General features: G+C 37.2%; 2 protein-coding genes across 6 annotated transcripts in view; one reads left to right on the forward strand and one right to left on the reverse strand.

Moving 5' to 3' along the window:
• Positions 1–8: 8 nt before the first annotated feature.
• Positions 9–7,337, reverse strand: RLIG1 (RNA 5'-phosphate and 3'-OH ligase 1). The gene is made up of 7 exons (XM_081958151.1): positions 7,206–7,337; positions 6,262–6,379; positions 4,216–4,311; positions 3,641–3,757; positions 1,911–2,108; positions 1,163–1,332; positions 9–773 (listed from the first exon to the last, which is right to left on the reverse strand). Exons 1-7 carry the CDS (start codon positions 7,293–7,295, stop codon positions 591–593), a joined length of 972 nt encoding a protein of 323 aa, XP_081814277.1. The 5' UTR covers positions 7,296–7,337; the 3' UTR covers positions 9–590.
• The window catches only part of LOC309394682 (uncharacterized protein C12orf50 homolog), a 34,366-nt gene continuing 16,865 nt past the window's right edge, over positions 7,283–24,783 (forward strand). For 3 of the 5 annotated variants that reach the window (XM_081958146.1, XM_081958147.1, XM_081958150.1), the window contains exons 1-4: positions 7,283–7,414; positions 10,259–10,342; positions 16,732–16,851; positions 18,228–18,351. In XM_081958146.1, the coding sequence (XP_081814272.1) occupies positions 10,271–10,342; positions 16,732–16,851; positions 18,228–18,351 (316 nt within the window). In that variant the 5' untranslated portion in view covers positions 7,283–7,414; positions 10,259–10,270. The remainder of the gene's footprint in view (positions 7,415–10,258; positions 10,343–16,731; positions 16,852–18,227; positions 18,352–24,783) is intronic. The other 2 variants (XM_081958148.1, XM_081958149.1) reach the window with 2 other exon arrangements.

The following is a 24,783-nucleotide window of genomic DNA, read 5'->3' on the forward strand; positions in this document are numbered from 1 at the left end:
TTTCTAAAAAAAAATGCATGGAAGCAGAGAATCAGACTGATTTTACGTATTTTAAGTAAAATGTTTTACTTACACTATTCATGACTGATTAATATTGAAATGTTATGTTCTCCAATGATGCTAGCAGCATGTAAAAACTACCACAACATCTTACTATAAGGTTGTATAGTTTCTAATAGTTTCCTACTTTTTTATGCCTTCACTGCATAAAATCTACTAAAGTAAAATATTACAGTGCCAGCAAAAATGGATACACTATTAGGTTTTTTTAAATGAGGTATCTGTACATTTAAAACTAAAAGAACCTGAGACACTAATACTTAACTTTCACTGCTTAAATAAAAACTTGTTGCATATTTCATCTTTAGAGATTGAAACAGTAAGTGCTGAAAAGTTAAGGTTTTCTTTATAGCTTTTCTACTAGAGTTTCTCCAGTTATGTACATACATGTGTGTATAATTTTACAGTCAAGGATATGTAGACATAATACAATTTATATTACAGTTCAACAAAAAATTTAAATCTCTTTAGATTATTATAAATGAAGAAGACATACAATATGATTCAATGTATTTTCTGAAGAGACCAGGTCATAAGTCACTTATTATATCTCTAAGACTACTAAATCTGTGTCCATCCAACTTTGAAAAATAATGAAAGAGAGTCTTTGGTTCAAAGTTGTACTTGGCTCTACTGAAAGTGACAGTAACTGGTTTTGATGCCAAAGAAGGATCCGCAATTGGCCAGGATAAGCCAAGATGATGTCTGTGAAGCTATTTGAAAAAGGAAAGAAAAGCAGTTAAAATACTGTTTTTAACAGTATAATCTATTAATGACAATACTTGCAGAAAAGTATATGAAGAAACAAGCAAAAAATAAGATTATGAAAAGTATTTGAAAGAGATAACTTTACAAAGCATGTTACCACAAGCATTAAAGCAGCTATGTCCTTTGAAAGATTTATATATACTGTATATTTTGAAGGCTTTTCTCAGCACTTTCCTTTGTAATCTTTGTACATGTGCACAGAAATTTTCCTTTCCTGGCAGTCTTGGCAAATATGTGCATTTGGAGGTAAGAGTAATCCAAGCTCCAGGACATTAGGCTTTCTGAACATTAAAGGGGGAGGATCACAATTTCTTAATGAAACTTGCAGGATTACCTTGATTAAATTTCCATCAGGACAATGCCACACAATTCCTTCAATCTTTCCTTCTTTGCATCCATCAAGCCAAGCCAATATGTCATTGTGATTTATTGATGGTGCATTTTTAATCTTAAATGTTCCATGTGGCACAAGAAGGTGTATAGGATGTTTCTTATTCCCTAAGCCTGTTAAAACATTCAGAAATTATGATTAGCATATTTTATTTTATTACAGAAACTCCTCACAATCTGAATTGTTCCTTTTCTAAAATCCCATTGTATTATACTTGCTTCCATAATATATTTACTTCCACCACTATATTTATCTAGGTTTTTTATTTATTTTGTCTAAGAGGTCATTTGGATTGAACTGTCTAATAGTTTATTACAATCCTTAACTTCATCGAAGTCATAGAGCAACATGTTATTTCTACAATTGAACACTTTCACAAAATAACCTAAATACTAGAATTGGAAAAATAATTCCTGTTGCTTAACTAATTAGTGCATGTACACAGCACCTGTCTGCAACTCTTTAAATTTTGTCATATATGGCTCGCCCTTACAAACAGAGTCCATGCTGCTTTAAACAGTTCCAGACAAATGCTATGTTCACTATTTGAAACACTGGATTACCTTTCTAATTAACTTCATTACACTTTTACTGTGCGTTTTCATTTCTACACTATTACTTTGTAATTTTAGTGTAATGGTTTTGCTATATTATCTGATTTTTTTTAAAAAAAATGAATTGAAGTGCTTACCATATGGATTTGCATTAATATTTGTTCCAATAAGTTCTAGTGTCTGCTCTGTAAATTCACTTAAAGGTACTGGACAGATTTCTAGAAGATCAGGTTCGTCAGCATGATGCTTCAGAATGAGACCAAGTTCATATTCATAATCAACAGCAGAAGAATGCCAACAATATAGTTTGCTGTTTTTTTCTACTGGCACCCAACCTGATTATTATGAAACACAACGTTAGTATTGTCTTGAGATCGCCTGACTTTGAGATTGATTTGACTTGATATATGAATAAAAATATTAATGAGATAACTATAAGTTTTATTGTACAGAAAATGAGTGATATAAAAATAAGCACTAATCAACAGTGGGATTCTACTAAGATCCAATTTTATTTCAATTCAAAAAGGAAAAACTCCATAGCTTATTCTTGTGTTTTCAAATACAAAAAAATCATGAAACATGTTTTTTTTTCCACTTGGAGCACAGAGGTATTCAAGATTAAATACTCCGACTAACTCAGAAGTCAAGAAACTACATGACTCACAAAAACTTTAACATTTAAAACCACTGTCATCAATAATTTAAGAACAAACAGCAAACTGTCTACTATAATGCACTTTTTAGGAACCAACCCTCTGACTATCAGAGTGACTCTAGCTAGTGTACAGTTAAAAACATTTTGAATAGTGAATGTGAGTATAAAAACAGAAGATTCTCATGGTAAGGATTAATATTCTACTCTCAATTTATAGGAAATATTTAAAGCATGATTTGTTAACCTGCAATTTTATTTCAAATAGTATCACAACAGAATATCAAACTTGTAAGAACTAGTGCAATTGTTGAAACTTGAATGATTTACAGATATGTGAATTTCACCTTTCAGAATGCCCAACCAGCAGAATCAATGCTGGGAATTCTGGGACTTGAAGACTGGGAAAGGTTAATCTTATGGTTATGGTAAATAACCATAGCATTGCCTCTACCAATTTTTGGTAATTGGTATATTTGTTGACATCATTAGTAAGTTATTTGGAAAGAATTCTATTTTTAGTATAGTGCAAACCTCAGTCCATTAACAATTTTCACTCTGAAGTTGTGGTGAGCAATTCTCAGGAAGGGAATGCATATTTTCCAGGTAGCTGCTTACATATTAATGTTTCTTTTGCTTGTATTATTGCCAAATGGGAAGACGTTAAATGAAAATCCTCAGGATAAGATGTTTTGCTCAATTCACATGAATTCATCTAGTTTCTCCTCCCCGCCCCCACATAATTTATCTTTAAAATGGAAGGGAGGTCTTAAGATCACTGATAAAATGATAACGGAAACAAAAGGTTTTTTTACCCAATATTTTCTTTTTTGAGAGGGAAAAATAAACTTGAAAATTCATGAAAGAAAAGTTCAAAATGAAAGAAAGAAATATTTTTCATGACATTTTGAAGATCAGGAAGAGATTTTCCTAAGAAAGATAAAAAGAAGAGCACACAGTTCCTTTTCTTCTGATCAAATAGGCAGAATTAGCTTTGTACTTTCCAATCTGATGTTGTACAAATCATCACGTATAGATATCCTTTACGTGATACAGTACCATTATATCTGACTTCATCTAATTTATAGATTTTTCTAAAAACAAGTTTCTCGGAGTAATTTCTAACTAACACTAAAATGAAATCTTTTTTAAACGAAAGAGGACTTTAGATGTTTAGAATAGAATTTCTCATATTAAATAATAGTTTTATACCTGGAATGTGTCCGTTTTCATCAGGAAAAGGCTTTCCATTGTAGTACTCTATTTCCTTGGCTGGAATCCAGCATTCAGGGACAGACCTGAAATCATCTTCAATATTCCACGTAAATCCTGTAGGCAAAAGTATGAACACTTTTGTAAAAGTTACCATCTAACTATCTCCTGCCTTTCAACAGGTTTACAATTTAGGGTAAATAACAAGTAACAATTTGGCAATGGCAAGTCTTTCTTTTGTGTCAATTTTTCATTGCTATTAGGTTGCAAATATGACAAGTGCTGATCTGCATCTACTTTTGCTGTCCCATTTAAAGTTTCTGAGGTGTATCTTCATTACTGTCACTGACAAAATGACAACCAAAGGTTATTCAAACAACTTTATTTATTTAGCATATGGCATATCATACATTCAAACTACTAATTCATTGTAGCTAGAACTTGATTAAAACATTTCAACTTACTGCTAATCAAGAATTGACTTTCTCTACTTAATTCTTCAAGGACAACCTAAGATGAAATGCCTTCATTATCACTTTTTTTCTGTTACAATGTATATCAGAAAAATCCTCTACCTTTTGAGTGTTCTGCTGAGTACATAAACTGCTTAAACTTCTTCTCGGCTTGCTTGTTTGGTTTTCTATCAAGTCGGGCCCAAAGGTATGGATGGCCTACAATAAGATTATTTTTTTCAATTATTTCATAAACAAGATAATGTGAGGTGGTGTTGAAGCAGCATATATCTCCAGAAATAAGCAAATGTGATATGAGCGTATAAAAAAAATTCATACTTAGATTCTATAAGTAGATGCACCATTTTGAATTGAAATAATGTTAAGATTAATCAAGCATAATCCAGATTTTTCACTCTACATTTTTGCTTTCCTGAGTCTTCTAAGTGTGCTTCAGTTCTGTATTGTAATCTACACATTTCCAATTGTTAGTGTTTTGACTTATAGCTATCATGCCTTCCAGTCTTCTCATCTCTATAGTGACAAGATAAAGAAAATGGAAACAAGAATCATCCTTATTTCATACCCTTTCTTATTCTCAACCACTGTAATTCCAAATTCAGTAATTTATAGTAGCTCGTTTGTTCACTGTAAAGTGTCCTAAGAATGATCACATGTTCTGTTGGTTTTAATATATTTCATATTCAATCATGATTTACAAAATCAAAGGTCTTGCTATATCCAGTGAAAAAAAGGTAAACCTATTTCATGTACTCCTGTTGCTTTCTACATTATTTTAAGCTAGCTATATTACCTTCTATTACATCTAAGCAAGTTTCCCCAAAAAGGACAATATATTTTACAAGACAATCCTTCTGAAATGAAACGTTTGTTCATAAACATTGCTTATTAATTTCATATTCATATTAATTTAATAATTAATATTAGATTCTGTCCTCAAAATCCTTATAATAGATCAGAATAGTATTATAATTATCACTAAATGAAATTTTACACAGAAGTGAACATGCATATTAGAAATCGAGAGTTAATGTCTAAAAAGATGACTGGCCTACACATCCTTGGATATTTCTGTCCTTGCTTACGATTAGTTGTCATATTCTAACCTAAGCAATTATCGGATAATTTCAAGCGGGCCGCTTCAAATTTGAAAAAAGGCCACATTTGGCCCCCGGGCCGCACTTTGGACATGCCTGAATTATCCAATAATACAGTCTCATACCAGTGTTTAGCAACAAATTGCATCTAGTTGATCTAAAAAAAACAGATCTTGCAGTTGTGGGAAAATGCCAGGAAGAAAAGAAAAATGGCTGTAAGATGTGCTGTTTGAGTATAATGGTCTTCCACTAAAAGGCTGCAAGATAAAAGTTCTCAGATATGGCTACATTTGGAATTTCTTGGGACAAGGTAACCATCTAATACTAACGTTCAGGACCTTCATAGACACACTTCTACATACTTCCACATGACTAGATTGACAGCTACGTTATATATACTATTCAAATTGAAGTGTACTAGGAAACTTCAGTATTTTTCAGAGTATAAGACACACCGGAGTATAAAACCAAGGTTTTGAAGAGGCAATTTTTTTAAAAAAAAGTTTTTGCTCTGCAAACCTCCCAAAAACCTCTGCAAGCCTCCCTTTTTTGTTTTCAAAAAAAGGGCATGAATAGCTCTTAGGAAGCTTGTAGAGTGCTCCGGGAAGGGGGGGAGGGCAAAAACGAGCAAAAAAATGGCTCATTTTTTTTTCAAAAAGGCATGAATAGCCATTAGGAGGCTTATAGAGTGCTGCGAGGGGGGTGGGGAATGTCTGCCCTCCCCAGCCCCCAGAAGCTCTCAGAAAGCCCCCTAAAAGCTATGTAGGGCTATTTTGGCGAAGGAGACGGGGTTTTGGGAGGCAAAAAATGCTGTATTCAGTGTATAAGACGCACCCATATTTTCAGCCTCTCTTTTGAGGGAAAAAGATGCATCTTATACTCCCGAAAAATACGGTAACCCGGGCATTTGTCTGGCATTTTTCTGTACATGGAAGAGGAACATCCTAACATTCTGAATTAATCATTAACAAAATTGTGCGTGCTACCTGTATGCACATACATTCATAATACCTAGTACAATAACATTTTTAATTTGATTTTTCTATATTACCTTTGTATGCAGTTATATAACAGCAAGTTCCATCCACCTTTTCTGTTGGGATTGCACTGTATATATCTGCAGCTAAAGCCTTTTTATTAATTGAGTTGGTGGCCAACACTTTAAAAGTCTGAAAAGAAAATGATCATCGTCAACTTTTTGGCAAATGTCTTCTTTTTAATACTTTAAAAATTTATATCAAAGTTTTTTTTTAAAGGATGAGCTCAGTAAATAATAAAGTAGCTGAGTCTCCATTTGAAATTAGAAACATAACCAGCAGAACATTAAAAACCGATGGAGGTGGAATGTTTGTAATAATCTAATGGGATAAAGTTGTTTAAATCTTCTGAAAAATCTACTTGTCCAAATAGCTTTCATGAAGTAAATGTATTCAATTAACTGATGGTAGCTGCAAAGTTTTGTACCAAGTAGAAATGTTTGGTGGAGCAATATTTTGCCAGCTAAAGATACATTATTCTCCCTGAAAAACCTAATCCCACAAGGAAGTAAAAATCTGAGGAGGTAAATTCCAATTTGCCAGCTTCCTTTTGAAGGCATTTCGCTATTTGTAAAGTATTTGCACCTTAAAAAATAAAAAAGGCCTATCAGTACCTAGGTATTTCCCAAGGATGCCGTCTTGCGTATCAAGCAGTTTCTGATACCTCCGCGAAGCAAACGTGGCAGAGATTTTGGAAGAGGTGAAGCGACTCTACCTCTTAATCCAAAGTCCTTTCTTGCCGCACATCCACGGCAGTTTCACGTGGGCGTGCTGCAAAACTGGGCGAGAGAAACCGGCGCGAATCAATTCTCCCTGCAGATGCTGCAGGTTGTTTTTCGCGCAGCCAGGCTCTACTAAGACCCGCGACTGGTCCGGAAAAGTCAATATCCGCTTGAGATTTTTTTCTGACAGGCCCGCGGTTCCCCTTCACCCCGGCGGGTAACTCCGACCCCAGTACCTGGCGCTCCCGCTTGGCCGAGGGCTCCTCCTTCACTTGAGTCACGAAGAGGCAGGGCACCTTCTGCTGCACCGAGCCCAGGCGGCTCATGGCCCCAGGAACGCGGCCCTTCGCCCCCCTGCAAGCGGGAAGCCTCCACTTCTCAAGTGCTGCGAGCCGCTTCCGAGCCCGGAGGCCGCCCTCCTTGAGCGCCAACAGACGCGGCGTGGGTAAGTCTCACTGAAAAGATTTCTGGGAAATGTAGTCCAAGGCCGGATCGAGATAGGCTCCTCCACACCTTCCCGAGTGATTTACTCGCTGAAATAGAGGAGGCGAGTTCTTTCGATCGCAGTTTTCCTCCATTGTTCCTCCATCAGCCTTTACCAACCAGGTGCCCCTCAGATGTATTGAACTACAACTCCCAGTCAGCACGACTATAGGATGTTAATCTGAAAGGGGAAAATATTGCGTAATACAAATAACCACTTCTTTGTTACAGCTTTAAATTTTAGAAGTTAAGTTAGCGTTAAGAACTGACCTCGATCTTAGTGGTTTAACCCTTAAAACATTTCACAGTTTTTTTAAAAAAAAAATGGTTCATATGAAGAATTCATAAAGATGCATTTCACTCAATCCAGATTAATATTTAATAAGAGGATTTTTTTAAAAAAAGTTATGTGCCTTGCAAATAAAATCAAGAATGTTTATTGTTTGGTATCCTAAAAAAAAGTACATTAACTTTTAATATTTCAACAAGATATTGTGCCATTTAGAATCATTTTCCATTTGCCTTAAATATTTGGAAATAGTTATTATTTATCAGAAGAATATACATTATTTTTTAGAATTCACCTGCTTGCATTTACATTGTATTGTTATTTGATACAATGAAATGTAGGGTGGCAACTTGTATAGGACTAAATAAAACATCCAAATCCAATGGTAAATGGCAGCAAATTCTTTTCTGCCTTCCAGTGGCCCTTAAGATGTTTTCAGGCCAAAAGGTGGCATGTCTACAGTGGTTGAGCTATAGTTCACGAACAGCAATGTGAATTTTTGCACTTGTTCCTTACATTGTCAGAAATGGCGGATATTGATTTTGCAATACCACCTAATGTCAGGTTTTATTGCTTTATACAAATGACTGAGTCACTTACAAGGGTTAAAACAGAAAAAAAAACACCACATATAATCCCAGGCACCCAAAGATAAATAGCCCCATGCACAGAAAAATGGCACATTGAGTTTATTTGTTTACCTGATCCAAATGCCAGGGGAAACAGCCAAGTCTTCAAAGCTTTACAAAAGTATAAGTGTAACTGAATTGGGCCATCCACATCTTCAGGGCGACACTGTTCCACAGAGTCTTTATCTGAAGAACAATTCAGAAATGTTGCATTCATTATACAGAGGCCACCCTTGATAAATTCTGCATGGCTTCTCTAAGATATAAAAACAGTCTTTTGATTCATAAACATTCCTTGTAAAGTTTCTGACTATGCAACTAATACCATGCTTCCCAAACTGCTTTGAAATAATGTAAATAATTATGTTCAATTAAATAATTATTTTTTACCACTCCCATACAGTAGAAAGATATTTACAATATTTTACGTTTGTTACCATTTCTAACATTTATCTCTGGCATAGCTCTTGCATATTTAGCTACTTAGTTACATTTAGATCAGCAATTATTTGTTATTATTTATTTATTTTTATCTTGAGTTATTTGTGTAAATAGCTCAAGGAACAAAAATACCTAATCCTCTTTCCTCTTTCTATTTTCCCTACAACCTTCTGAAGTGGGTTGAGCTCAGAAAGTGACTGGCCCAAGATTACCCATCCAGCTTTCGTGGTTAAAGCAGGTCTAGAACTCACAGTCTCCTGGTTTCTGGCCTGGTGCCTTAAGCTAGTAGACAAACTGGCTCTCACATTCATGATTATTTTCAGGTTCCTTGAAAAAATATATGCTTTTTAAAGAATATTTTATTTTATTTTCCTTCTTGGAAAAAAAAATCCAGTTCTTGAACTCTAAATATAAAATATCTAAAGAAATGTGAATTTACAAATTAATAACATAAATATTGTGATGGGACCTGCACCTACTCAGCAGAAATAATGTACTGCTCTGTTATTCTATTCATGTCTCATATATTGTAACCAATCTTTTCTTTATGGTATCTAAAACCTTATGGTTAATTCTTGATTGTTACCACTGAGAACTGATTGTTTCCATTGGTTTATAAACAAATGCATGAATATTTAAGTAAATAGATGCTTTGTTATTAGACATAGGTAGAACTAATGCAAGCTGCAAATATTAATGTATTATAAAATGAAACCAATTGGTTTACTATCACATGGTATCTTTATGGTCTCTTTTATGAACATCTCGTACATTGCACTGCATGAATCCTTAGGGTGAATCTGCTTTATGAGTTCCTGTAACTATTCCAAATGTTTTTGCCATTGTTCAGTAAGTCCTTCTTCCTCCCACAAGAAAAATCAAATCTAACCTTTTTGATTGGTCTTCTTAGGATATTTTTCCAATATTTCTGTGCTTTTCTCTCTAACAGAATATTTTTCTCAGCCAACCCAAACAATGATCCAGACAATGAGCTTTTCAGGACATGCATTTAAACTATGTCAAAGAAACAACAAGCAAAGAACTATACTTACTTTCATGCAATTAAGCATCTATCCCATATTCCAACTTTCTCTGGCAATACTAGTAATTATTCAAAGACAATGTAGTCTCTGTCCTATATACGTGCGTATTATTTTATGACCATAATAAAGATTTGATCTACTGATATATATGTTAGTAGTATATATGATGGTATATAAGTTTAAGAACCAAATCATTTAAATATTAAAATCCTGGTAAATTGGGAGTTACTGATATAGAAAGGATGAGGATCTTTCCTTCTTGACTCATTCTCAGTTCTGTTCATTAATTATGAGTTTTAGAAATTCTCTTAACTGAGTTCTATTACTTTCATACATTTATGTTATGTTGGAATAGTCAGATGAGTAGACCATGTGGAAATTGCTGTCTTCTTCCTGTTTTCCAGCACTTAGGAACAATGAAAATAAGTGAGCTTCCCCAGTTTGAGGGGTCATATGATGTCCTTTGTGATGATGTCATAAGAACTAAGGTAACAATGAAAGAAATTCTGGAAGTTTGAATTTGTGCACTGTCTAGCAACCACTTTCAATTTGTGAGCTCTTCAACAAACCTTAAGAAGGTACCGTCTGTTTTACAATTAATATAAGAAGCTTTTTGGTTAAAACTATCAACTGGAGGTTTCCCTTTAAGAGGAAATAGAACTTAGATCCTGAATTCAGCTGTACTCAGAACAAAAGGGAATATTCTTCCCATACATGTTGATAATTCCAACATTTATGCTGAGACCTTTCTAAAGGCAGTGGAGTAGAAGCACAAGAGGTGAAATGACAGAAGTTGGGGATGACTGTTTTTTCTATGTTCATTCAACCTGTGCGAAGGTAAATACTGCATAATTTAAAATGGATTGCATCTATTATATTGTCCTGTACCTCCCAGTTTTCCAAATTGTAAGAAATGCCAGGAATACTGTCGCAGACACAATCAAATTCTTTTTTTAAAATTGAAAGTAATTTGCAATTACTTTCACTGTATATATATATATTCATTGTCTACATAGAAAAGTGACAATAAAGGTTATCTTATCTTATTTTATAAAACTGCAGCCTGAATTATCTTGGAATGAATGGTCATTGGAGATTTTTCAATAATAATTCTATGGCACATCAAAAGGAAACTGGAATTCTTTCAACAATCAGTAATATTTCAGATTGAGTCATTGCTGCAGCAACTTTCCTTTCTTCTTCCAAAATTACATCTGCATTCCACAGATTTCTCTTGAATTCTCAGTGCAGTCTATTTTCCTCTATCTCATATATCTAAAACTGCCAATAATTTCCATATTTTTCTCCCCCCCCATTTTTAAGCCTGAAAATTATTTTATATTTAATCTTCATGAATGACATATTGATATTCAGAATTCTAAAAACTGATGACTGCATAATTTACTTTCCAAGGAAATTTGTAAATTTCAGCATACATTTATACTATCCCCCTTCACTCCAAATAGAAAAAATAGATAACATTTCTATGACCTTTTATTAGGTTTATAACTACCATTCCTTTCCTGCAATTGCTCAGAGACACTAAGGAAGCACACACAGTATTATGTAGCATATGGGTGTCAAATTTGCCATGTCACGTTGCCATCACATGGTGTATTGTGGCCTATGTGTGACATATCCAGCCCCTGGGCTGCCACTTTGACACCTCCTGGTCTAGCACAACTGATATGGTTAGAAAGGCAAGGATATGAAGATGGAAAGCCCTATGAAAGATGAAAGAAAAAAGAAAATGAATGAATAGAAGGAAGGGAAGGGTAGGTAAAAAAGTAAGAATATAACAAAGAGAAGAATATACAAAGAAGTAATTTCCAACCTTCATCACAACAAGCATAAACAAATTTAGTAACCTTTAAGGTTACAAATAATTATATCTCCACCCCATTTAAACCATCACTTGTTTTAGACAAATCCATAAAGCATCATCTTTTCAGTCCTAGTATCAGCAGAAAGTCCATAAAAGGATGCCAAAAGCATATCTTTTTTTAACCTTGATCAAATAACCAAGCTTTATATTCCTTTCATCTAATAGTTTTAATCTTTAGTTCATTCAAATGTTGTCACAGGATCTCACCAAGCTTCATTTCTTCTTTCTCCGAATGTAAATGTCAGGTGCAAGGAATCAAGAATGATACAAGAGTTTACTCAGAGGCGGTGACGTGCGGTGAGGTTTATGGCTGGTGAGGCTGGTGACATCATTAGGGAGGCAGGGAATGGGACCACGTGTGCTGGAGGCTCCAGCACACGTTCTCCCATTCCCCGCCTTCCTGAGCATGCTCCACCGGCTCGCGCTCCGCAGTCCTCGAAAGCGACTGGGGAACGACGAGAACCTTCCTGCCTCTGCTGGACTTTGCGCGCTCCTCGCGACTGCAATAGATGTCCAGAAGTGGCAGGGGCTGTTGGGCTGGAAGCCCAAACCCCATTAGACACAAAAGCCGCTTCTGGACGTATATTGCAGTCGCGAGGAGCGCGTGAAGTCCAGCAGAGGCAGGAAGGTTCTCGTCGTTCCCCAGTCGCTTTTGTGGCTTCGTCATCCGGGAGTGCCGACAACATTTCTGTCTCTGCAGCTCCCGGGCACGGACGGACAGAGGTAGCCCGAGGGGCGCCGAGGCAGTCCGGCGGGCGGGTGACCAAGGATCAGACTGCCTCATCCTCCATCGCTCGCTCGCTCTTTCGTCCGCCCGGAACTCCTCGGCGTCACTCTGGCTACATCCGTCCGGCCGCGCCCGGGAGCTGCGGATGCAGAAATGTTGTCGGCGCCCTGGATGACGAAGCCACGAAAGCGACTGGGGGACGACAAGAACCTTCCTGCCTCTGCTGGACTTCACGCGCTCCTCGCGACTGCAATATACGTCCAGAAGCGGCTTTTGTGGCTAATGGGGTTTGGGCTTCCAGCCCAACAGCCCCTGCCACTTCTGGACGTCCATTGCAGTCGCGAGGAGCGTGCAAAGTACAGCGGAGGCAGGAAGGTTATTGGTGCTTCCGAGAACCCTCCTGCCTCCGCCGGTTGCCCAGCTGGCACCGCCCCGCACGCGCACCTCCTCCTCCTCCCTCCTCTTCCTCTTCACTCCCCAAAAGCTCTTCTCCTTACCGGAACTTAGCGGGAGCCGTGTAAAAGGGATGGGACGAAATATATATTATTATTATATACTATTATTTCATGAAGAGAGGTGAGGCTCTGCCTCCCCTGCCTCCCCTGACCACATGTCCCTGCTCAGAGGGGTTTCTTTATTACTGATTGCCCATAGGTAGGAATCTTGTTAAACTAAAGCACACTATGCATAACTAATAGATACACCTTGAAAAAAGTTAGGGAGGGTACATCCCAAGCCTCTTTCTGTATATCAAAGTTTCCTGTATGATTTTCCTCTTTGTTCCTTGGGAAAGAACATGTCCTCCTGCGATTTTGCATCACATTCCGCCACAGGTTTTAACAAACCGCTTTTGTAAATATGGGTTATTATTTGAATTTCCCCTTTGAATTTTAATAGCCAATTTCTTTGGTAAATCTAGTGAAACAATCTTTTCCAAGTCTTTTCTTGGTCTGTCAGTTGTAAATCTATTTTCAATACCATCTCTACATCAATTTGTTCTACATCTATTATTTCTTCAATGACATCTCTTGAATAAAGTCTGTTCATGGAAGCGGACATTATTACTGATATTGCTGAGATCGTGGCTATTAATTTCTGACTCCATTCTTCAAAAATCTTCTTTGGTATTTTCATTGTTATAGCATTTTGAATTTTATAGACTTGAATTTTTTCTCCTCTACCTGAAATCTTTAGTCCCCTCTATTTCCAGTTTTTAAATCATGAAATTGCTTATCTTTGTACGTTTCAATATTCCAAGTTTATCTGGACCCTTTAGTTCATTTATAACCTTCTAAGTTATATTTGCCAAATCTTATTCAGCTTTTTGCTGTTTATTTAATATTCTTTAGGGCAGGCATGTCCAAAGTGCGGCTTGGGGGCCAAATGTGGCCCTTTTTCAAATTTCAAGCGGCCCGCAGCCTCTTCTCCCCACTGGAGTTATTTGTTTAGTCTTTCATAAAATACCGTATTTTTCAAAGTATAAAGATGCATCTTTTTCCCCTCAAAAAAGAGGCTAAAAATCTGGGTGCACCTTATACACTGAATACAGCATTTTTTGCCTCCCAAAACTCTGCCCCCTTCACCAAAATGGCTGTGCATAGCCTTTAGGAGGTTTTCAGAGTGATCCTGGGGTCTGTGGAGGGCTTAAATGAGCAAAAAACAGGCCATTTTTTGCTCAACTTTGCCCCCCCTAGCCCCCAGGAGCACTCTAGAAGCCTCTTAAAGGCTATTCATGCCCTTTAAAAAAAGGCCCATTTTCGTGAAAAATGGGCCATTTTTGGGAGAGTGCAAAAACTTTTTTTTTTAATTTGCCTCTTCAAAATCTTAGTTTGCCTCTTCAAAATCTTATACTCCGAAAAATATGGTAGTTAATTCGCATTTAATGTTAAGGGTTCAAAGAATGTCAGGCTGAATGATCGGCCCCACACATTTTCACATCACCAAATCTGGCCCTCCTTGCAAAAAGTTTGGACACCCCTGCTTTAGGGTCTTAAGTTTATAGTTTTTCTTTTGTTTTTGTTTTCTTTTGTTCAGCGCGGAAGATAAACTTCCTGATAAAGACTTTTCAAACTGGTCCTTCCAAAGATTTCTGATAGTTTTAAAATAATTAACTGGCAGTTTCCAAAAATGAGTAGTATTTTGTTCCAATTGTATTTTATCCAATTCCATTTTAAATTGTTTTTATCAGTTTTTAGTAATAATTTGTGTCTGGAACTCTGCACTTTGATATGGCCCAAGGGCTAATCAATAAAGTAAACTAACAAAGTAAACTAACAAAAATAATTAGAAAGTGAGATTTGCAATCTTGGTGTACTTTAAAAGTTTTTGCTGTGGTTTGAGCAAGATAGCCAATCCCTTCGTGCATCCATGCTCAAACTCACAAAAGGCCATTGTCCTATTGTCTCCTTATGAGTAGCAGCCACACAGAGCACATATTCTCTTCATATCTGAAAAGGTTGCAAGGAACCTTATAGATTCCTTGGCCTTTGCCATAGTTGTCAGTCCTTGTATTACTCTCTTCAGTTTGCCATACCTTCCTTGGAAGTCCCAACTCTCTCTCTTTCTCCCTCTCCCCCTCCTTCCTACCCTCCCCCTCTCTCTCCTTTTGTTTTTAACTTTTTTACCCATGTCTCTTTTATATGGTTGTATGATTTTTATTTGTAAACTATTCAGTCGCCTAGGTGAGTTGGATGGTGCATAAATAATAAATAATAAAATATATTGTTGGAGTCAATTCCTATGATTTAGTATATAATCCTAGATTTACCAACTGAGATAAAGATGTTTATAAACAGTTGTTCTAAGACCGTAGATTACATATTAATTGTTTCCAGTATAGGTGGGCTCTCTTGATTGTTTTGAACATAGGATAATTTTATGGTTTATATAAGTAAGGTTACAAAGGTAAGGACTGGGGTACGATACAGCAGTAAAAAGAAATAAAGTAGAAAAATACTGATAAATGCTTCAGGAATATAAAAATGATTATCTTTTGGGGAGGGGTTTAGCAATCAGAAACAGATTTATCCAAGTACTTATGAAAGATGTGAAAATGCAGCATTCAGACTGGATTACAAGAAAGCAAAAAATGTTATCTGAAATGGGAAAAGAGTGCTGTCATTCTGGGAAATAGTGATAACATTATTTAAAGAATCAGAAGCCTGTGCTTTCGATCACTCCCGGGAACATCCACTTTAAACCATTCAAAAGAAATTCGCAATCACAGGGAAGACATTTTCCATCAGTAGTTTTCACTGTGGAAATTTAAAAGCCAGTGCTTGTTTGGGGGAGTACTGGCATTTAAATGACCAGGACTCAGAAAGGGATTTAAAGGCCAGTACTCCCCCAGACAAGCACAGTCCCAAGCACACTGTATATGTCTCCACAAATGCGAACGAGATGTTTGCAACCAAATTGCCAAGCAAGGAACTCAAACCAACAACATAATGTTCAAGGTTTCCTGGTTGTGGTAGTTAATCCAAAAAATTGACATACCCAATTCCTCAATTGTCCTCTGAAATCATATCACCATGTTGATAATTTTGTTATTCTCACCACTTCTAAATTTGGAGGGTGAGGAGATGATTTTGTGCTTGGTCCTAGATTGCTAAATAAATTTTCTACTTATTTGCTTACTTTGAAATACAATATCTATGGCATGCTACTTTATAGCAATAAAGTATCTCATCTTGTTTTTAATGATGTTTAGTGTATCTTCTTCTTATTATCCACAATGGAACTTCTGGTTACTACTTAATTTTATTCAGTTCACTTGAGTGAAAATTCTGTAGTAGCTGAGCTTACTTGTCAATGTATAAATTAATTTATAGATTCTCTGGGCTTTCTGTTTATATTTTTGCAGGAGTAACAAAATCAGAATGCCAAACTATAATAAACTGATAGGCTAAAGTTTTCTCAGACTTTATACTATTGTCCTCTTCCCTGCTTTCTAAAATTGGATGGATATGATTAGAGAAAGCTCTTGCATAATGATGATATCTGATTATTGATTGCTCTGCTTGATTCAAATCCAGTATTTACCAATACTAAATCAGCTCTTTAGTTCTACAGGTATTAGAATGGGTTTTTGTTTTTTGAGAAGTATTAGTTCTGCTGGCTTTTTTCTGTTTTTCTGATCTTCTGTTTGACTGTTATTTTAAAGAGTTGTTTCAGTAGTTTTATAACCTGAGAAATTATTTAAAATATTTAAGTAGAGGAAATGTTATGTAGCCAAATTTTCAAATCTCTCTTTTTTCTAAATCCAGGGATCAAAGTGCAGGTTCCGTCACTGTGAAAAAGCCATTGGCAGTGATATTGTGTGCTCATTATGGAGAGAGGGAAAATGTTCCCATCAACTTTGCAAATTTAGACATATGGAAATACAGGTAGAAATAACAAGCTTTTTAAATGGTCTCTCTTGAACTAGAACTATTATAAGAATTCACCACTGGTTTCTAACCTCTGCTACCATTACTGAAAATATGTCATGGTAGTTTCACATCTCTTCTATTTTCTTCCATTGAAATCTCTTCTATTGGGCTATGACATCTTAGTTTCACATTTAAGAAGTACAGTGTTCTTCTGACATCCAGTCACACTGAAGTTTCATCAGCGAAAGATTTGCACTGATTCACACTTTATACTAAGTTTAGAAAACCAACCAAAACCACTGAATTCTAAGTTACTCTCCATCTGTACTTTAATTGAGTTTTCGGTTCCCATAATCTTTCTGCTCAGAATGATAGTAGAAGATAATAGAACCCACAATTATGATTGTAAGTTGTTATGGTGGTTAAGCAGGTCACCACATGTCCTCATCAAAATTGATGACCTTTTTTGCCTCAGCCATTAAGTGAATGTGATGGTGCCATGATCATTAAGTGAACCCATTGATGGCAATGGAAAAGCTTTTGATGGAAATTGGAAGTAAACTTCAGTTTCCAATAAAAATGTTGTAAATCATAATCATGTGACCATGGGATGCTCCCCAGAGCCATAAATGCAGTCCAGTTGCCAAATGCCCAAAATTCAGTCATGTGACTGCGGGGGGCTGCCATTGTAACTTTGAATTGAGATCACCAAGTAGCTTTGGGGTGTGTCACTGTGGCTTCAAATAGAAGCTGAGATTAAAGTGATGCCAAGAAACAAAATGAACTATTTTTTGCCTTATTAAATTTAATGTCAAATTGTTCTTTAACATCTGTAGATTCTGGCATATACTCACTGTGATTCCAAGGATATTAGGAAAAATAGTTTCTTTCCAAATGCTTTCTATAGTTGTGATGCAAATATATTATGGGAGAAGAATAGGCACTAGTATTGTTTTCCTATTTTAAAATGTTCATCAATACAGCCAGTGCTATAAAAAGGAGGTTCTATAATAGTTCTCACTGTTTGGATGTGGTTGAAATTTTAATATGTAATTTAGTGTGAAAGATAAAACAGGCCTTCCCCACAGGGAAGACTCTTTGTGGAGGACTATAGCACATATAATAAACAAGAATCCTATTTGGTGTTTGATATCAATTTGATGTCAATCAGATCTTTAATTTTAAAAGTAGCCCAAACAATTTCAGCAAGGTCACATAGTCAGTAGCAGTGGGGTTTACTGAAAAGCCTTTACAGTAAAATGCAAACACCTTTTTTGAATGCTTTGTTCTATTGCTGTTCTTCATAGTTTAGATTATGAATTGCAGAATTTCATTTCTGACAATTTCTATTGGATCATTAAATATGGGACCACCCATGCTTTCTTCTATAGCAAAAATACAACAGCATCTCATGCTTCTGGGAAACACAGCCTTTAGGCTGTGTGAGGATCAGTTGTGTCTTCCATCACAGGAAACCTCGTAATATCAATGGACTTTTTCTGCCCCCTAGTAATGGTGAGTATCTTTTCCATATTCTAGTAACTTAAATAAAGTCAATTGCATAGGTTTCACTTCTGTTATCATTGATGAGCAACTTCATACTAGAAATTAGTTTTAGGTATTGAGTCAAAATTCTTATTCCTAATCTGATTAGAATGGGGCCAATCTATGTTTTCAAGGCTGTGTTCACAGCAGATTATTATAATTAATAATTTATCAAGTGCAATTGTAAAATTCGTTTGATTTCTATTTTCCTTATAGCTGTTAAGAATTTTGGAGATAACAATATTAAAGTTAATGGGAACCTGCCTGCCTGTCTGTGTCAATCATCTTGGTAGAGAGGCTCAGAATTGCTTTTGTGATCTGCCCCCTTCTGGTAGAGAAGAAATAATACAATGGACTAACTCTGTGGTTCTCAATCTTCCCAATGCTGCGACCCTTTAATACAGTTCCTCATGTTGGGGTGACCCCCAACCATAAAATTATTTTTGTTGCAACTTCATAACTGTACTTTTGCTACTGTTATGAATCGTAATGTAAATATCTGATATGTAGGATGTATTTTCATTATTACAAATTGAACATAATTAAAGCATAGTGATTAATCTGCCAATCTTGGTTTGGGAGAAGATCAGACAGGTTGGGATTTTCCAGGATAAAACAATATCCCTGCCTGCCTCCGGCAGCAGTTCGTGGTTTACATGAGTTTCACTTTATTAAGTTTACTTTTTTTACAATCCGTTCCCCCCCCCCCACCCACCCAGTTTTCTTTCTTTCTTTCTTTCTTTCTTTCTTTCTTTCTTTCTTTCTTTCTTTCTTTCTTTCTTTCTTTCTTTCTTTCTTTCTTTCTATTTTTTTCTCCCATTTCTTCTTTCTTTCTTTCCATTCCTCCTTCCCTTTTCTTTCTTTCTTTCCATTCCTCCCTCCCTCCCTTTTCTTTCTCTTTCTTTCTTACTTTCTTTCCATTCCTTTTTCTTTTTCTTTCTTTTTCTTTCTTTTCATTCCTTTTTCTTTTTCTTTCTTTTTCTTTCTTTCCTTCCATTCCTCCCTCCCTTTTCTTTCTTTCTTTCTTTCTTTCTTTCTTTCTTTCTTTCTTTCTTTCTTTCTTTCTTTCTAATCGTTACTGTGATTCCGTCCCGAGTAGAATTCCTTGGGGCGGAAGGAATGGGTGGGCGGGGCCTGTCCTCCCCTCCGGCATCTCCTGCCAGCCCTTCCCGGGGGCCAAAAAGCCTCCAAGCTCAGTTTAGCCTGCAGGACAGGACCAGAGGCGGGGGTGGCAAAGGTAGCGTCCAGGTCCAAGGCGGCTAGAATCCCGGCATGTGCCTGCCTGGACGAGAGCCCGTCCCGTTGGCTGAAGTGGGTGGCCTGACTGCCCCGCCGGTCTCAGCTCTCCGGGCACCTTTGAGCCCCTGTGTAGGCAGCTGGGCTGAAGCGGCACCATGCTCGCTTCAGACGTCCATCAGAGCCGAGGCTGATCCACCACCCAGAAGAACCCATCTCTCTCTCCCTTCAGCATCTCGGCCTTTCCCTGGCATGGATACCAGACGGGGTGGTGCCTGGGTTGTGCCCAGAGCCGGGAGGAGGCTGCTTCACCACTTGGCATTCTTCATGCACCTGCCACTTCAGGACGCACTCCTGAGCATGGGCGACACCAGTGGAGGTGGATGGTCTTAGGCGATCCCTGTGAAAGGGTCATTCGACCCCCAAAGGGGTTGTGACCCACAGGTTGAGAACCGCTGGACAAACTAAATTACCAAAGCAGGATAGTTCTGATGTCCACCAGTACTGATTGGTTCCTATCAGTTTTCTGCTTTGCTGCCACTTTTGACATTGGCATTTTTGTTGTTTTGCACCATGTTTTATAAGAAAAGTGATTTTGCTTGTACTGGTGGAAATGGGTAGATATGCTTTGATCAGTAGCTAATGAGTATTTTAATGTTGTCAGGCAGAGAAATTGTTTCAAGGATCATTGCTATCTCCACCCTCCAGGAGAACGAAGTTAACAGTAATATGGTCTTCATTTGGTTCTTCTGATATATTTTGGCATTTACATCTACCTCCATATATTGTATTGAGCCCTGGACTGTGTTTCCATGGGATGCTTGTTTTCTGATCAGGAAGGCCATCAAGGTAGTCTGTTTTTTGTTTGTTTTAACTCCAGACAGAAGCTCCTCCAAGAAAAATTCTCCTGGGCATCTTCTCAATTGCCACAGGTTTCTGCTGATTGGTGAATGAAATTAGATGAGGGCTACAACTTGACAAACCCTTAAATTCAATAGTTAGAAGCAAGGGTGGGATTCAGCCAGTTTGGGCAAACCGGATGCTAATTTTACATCTGGTTGCTGAACCAGTAGTTGCAAGGACTGCCTGGCCCCGCCCACCTCCCCCAGGAGTCTCCACGCAGCTGTTTTGGATGCCAGGTAAGTGCAAGGCCTGTGGCGAAAAACAAGCCGCCTGGAAGTTCCGGAAGTCTGGAAACGGGCCTGAGGCTCGAGGAAAGCCTCTGGAGCCTGGGGAGGGCAAAACGACCTCCCGCCATGGTGCAGGAGGCTGTAGGCCACACCCACCATGGCCACGGCCACTGAGCAATGAGGCAGAAAACCGGTTGCTAAAATTTTTGAATCCCGCCCCTGGTTGGAATAGACTACATGATACAAGGTTCAACTGCAGCTCACATTCCTCAAACAAAGTTGAGTTGCCTTGATTGAATGGGGATTTTGTGCATCTTACTCTCTCAACCTGGACACATTTATAAGGCTTCAAATTATTCTTAAATCTCTGGAATTTCCACAAAGTTATGTTTAGCTCCAGGAGACACTTTACTTTCTTTTAACATTTGACACTCTTTGGAGAGTGTCCTTGATGTAATTTACATAGTCCTTTTATACGAAGTAGTTATGTTTGGGAGCTTTGATATAGTTGCCTATTTATAATAAAGAGTGAACACTAATTGACTACTGATATTTTAAGATCAGTGCTTCTCAAATCTGAATAAATTACCCCAAAGTGGGTAAAAGTATTTTTTCTTTGGGTAACGACACCCACAAATCCCTTACCCATCACAACAGAGACATATAATTGATGTAAAAATTGCAATGTGTGTTAAAATATATTTGAAAATCTTTAAAGTATTCCTATCAAGAGGGAAATCAATGAAATTACCAGTTGCAATTTGTTCAAATGACACAAATATCATTCAGTGGACACTGTTTTATGATGAAAGTAGTTTAATGTAGTCAGTTTATGACGATTTGTTCTGTGACTTTTTGAAGTTATAACAGTACTGAAGGAAGGAATTACGATAAGTTCTCAAAGTTCAATAAGACTTTCTGATAAGCGATTTTGAGTAATGAAGGAAAAAAGTTTGAGAAGCATTTCTTCGATTCATACCCATCAACCAGGATCCTAGGATGCTTAAACTAATTCTGCCTGCTCTGGTACAGTTCTCCAAACTTTTATGGAGAAAAACAGTTTTTATATTCCAAGAAGAAGATATTCTTGTTGAATTAGGTTGTCTGGAACAACCTAATTATATTAATTCTGTAATGCCTGCCTAAAATAAGTATTGCAAAGATACATTAAGTATTCAGCACTCTCTTCTGGATAATATTCAGAGAATATGAATAACTGATGTACTGCATAATGCAGGAACTTCTTGTTTGCCTTTTTAAAAAAAATGGTTTAAATGTTTATAAAATGGTTAAAAGATAAATGGTGCATTTTATGGAAATACTAAAAGTATGGTTCCAATATAATGTTATTTTCTGTATGAAAAAATACATGTGGAAAAAGTTGTGCTTTAATAATAAAAGACAATTGAATATTACAAGAAAGATCTACATATGGAATATGGAATATATATACCTCTTCTGAAGATGCATGAGAGGGTTTTTTTTCTACTGTTATTCTCCATGGAATCCATGTGAATTGTGTTTTAGAAAGGAAAGACATTTCCTCCCTACTAGCTTTAGCTAGATAAGGAAATGGTGGAGAAGAAAATGCCCTGCCTAAATAAAACACATTAAGATTACAATAAAGGCAAAAAGATTTAGGATTTAGGTTGTAGAAGGTTAAGGAAAGGAAAACTTTGATGCATATATTAATTGTGTGCAAACATTTCAGGAAACTGATTGCAAAAAGAGTGCCATGTTTACTTGATGAGAAGAGTCTCATGTTTTGATTAGGGAGAGGGGGTCACATGGCCTTCCCTGGGAATAAGAGTTCCCTTCTAAGGATTTACTTGCAGGTTAACCTGGTAAGAATATGGGACTTTACATCTGGCGTTGTAATTCTTTCCCTTTGTTGTCCCTTTATGCCTTCTTTCGCAGTTTACTTCACTCCTTTAATTTACTTTCCACCTTTATTTCCCACTAGATCAGTGGTGTCAAACTCAATTTCATTGAGGGCCACATCAAGGTTGTGTTTCACTTTGGAGGGGTGGGGGGCAGAGTGGGTGTGGTCAGGGTGGGTGTGGCCAGCTGGACATCACTTGTGTGATCAAATGCCACATTTGCCAGTAGTTTGTTTTGCTAGCACTCTGCCAGCAAAAATGGAGCTCAGGAGGGCTGCGCACCTTTACTGTTTCCAGAAGGGCTCCGTGGATCAGATCTAAGGACCCCACAGGCCAGATCTGGCCCATGGGCCTTGAGTTTGACACCCTTGCACTAGATGTAGACCTTGACTTACAACCATTCATTTAGTGACTGTTTCAATTTACAATAGCACTGAAAAAATGACTTATAAGTTTGTCACAGTTGCAACCATTGCAGCATCTCTATAGTCATGTAATAAGAATGTGGAAGCTTGGCAACAGGTTCATATTTATGACGGTTGCAGTGTCCTACATATGACCATGTGATCACCTTTTGCGACAAAATCAAAATCTATGGGGAAGTCAGATTCACTTAACAACTATGTACTAACTTAACAACTGCAGTGCATCACTTAATAACTCTGGCAAGAAAGGCCATAAAATGGGGCAAAACTCACTTAACAACTGTCTCACTTAGCAACAAAAATGTTGGGCTGAATTGTGATCGTAAGTCAAGGACAATCTGTACTCCTTTCTCTCATACCACCTACATCCTGGTTCTTTTGTTCTCGTCGTCTTCCATATGTTTGTTTCTTTGTTTTGTCTCTTCTCAAAAGAAGGAATTTAGGTTTGTGTGATTCTATGGGTGATCATGTTTAGTCTATGTCAGGGGTGTCCAAACTTGGGAACTTTAAGACTTGTGGACTTCAACTCCCAGAATTCCCCAGCCAGCATGGCTGGCTGGGGAATTCTGGGAGTTGAAGTCCACAAGTCTTAAAGTTCCCAAGTTTGGACATCCCTGGTCTATGTAAAAAGAGGCTTACATGAAGATGGGAAATCAACTAATTTTGAAGGAATACTTTATGCAATACCTTTTAATTATTGGTGGGTTTTTTTTGTTCTAGCTCTGCTCTTTTATGCTACAGTACTGTTCTTTTTTACAGATATCTTTTTCTGCTACTCTACTTTTAACTAATTGTATGTTTTCCTTTTTTCTTTTTGGCGCTGGTAGTTTATTTGTGAACCACCAAGTATCATTGGGAGTCCAGCAGCTTACAAATTTAATAAATAAATAATTGAGATGTTAAAGTTGTCAGATTTATGGAATGGCCTATAATATTAGATGACGTTAGGATGATGATGATGATAAAGTAACTTTGTGACCAATGCCTGCAGCATATAAATCTCTCTCTTTCTCTCTCTCAGTTACATGTAGGTCATTAAAGTCAGTTTATTTTATTTACTTAATTTGTATAGTTGCCCATCTCAACTCTGGGCAGGCATGCCTTGTCCTACACAATTAGTATACATTGTCCTCTGCCTGTCCTTTTCTTTCTTTCTTTCTTTCTTTCTTTCTTTCTTTCTTTCTTTCTTTCTTTCTTTCTTTCTTTCTTTCTTTCTTTCTTTCTTTCTTTTCCTTTTCGCTTCCCTCCTCACAGAGTGAATAGATTGCCTAAACAAGCAATCTCTTCTTCACATGCTTTTCTCCACACCAGTGTATCCCTAAAAGTGCTAACCACAAGTTAACAAGCTTAGCTCTGTGGCCTTAATAAGTTGATTAGAACCCTCAGGCTGGCTGACACTGTTGCCTGACAATGAGAAGACCTAAATGCTGTTGTTTGCCTCCTAAGCAGCTCACAGCTTATATCCATAAGTGGGCTAAGCAAACAATGCATTCCTTTTCATATATATTCCCCACTGTGTGCCTGCTTAGGTAAAGGTTCCCTTCACACATATGTGCTAGTCATTCCTGACTCTAGGGGGCAGTCCTCATCTCCGTTTGAAAGCTGAAGAGCCAGCACTGTCCGAAGACATCTCCGTGGTCATGTGGCTGCCATGACTAAACACCCAAGATGCACAGAATGCTGTTACTTTCCCACCAGAGGTGGTCCTTATTTTTTCTACTTGCATTTTTT

This window comes from Natrix helvetica (genome assembly GCF_964273705.1).
Source record: "Natrix helvetica genome assembly, chromosome: 6".
Classification (NCBI taxonomy): Eukaryota; Metazoa; Chordata; class Lepidosauria; order Squamata; family Natricidae; genus Natrix; species Natrix helvetica.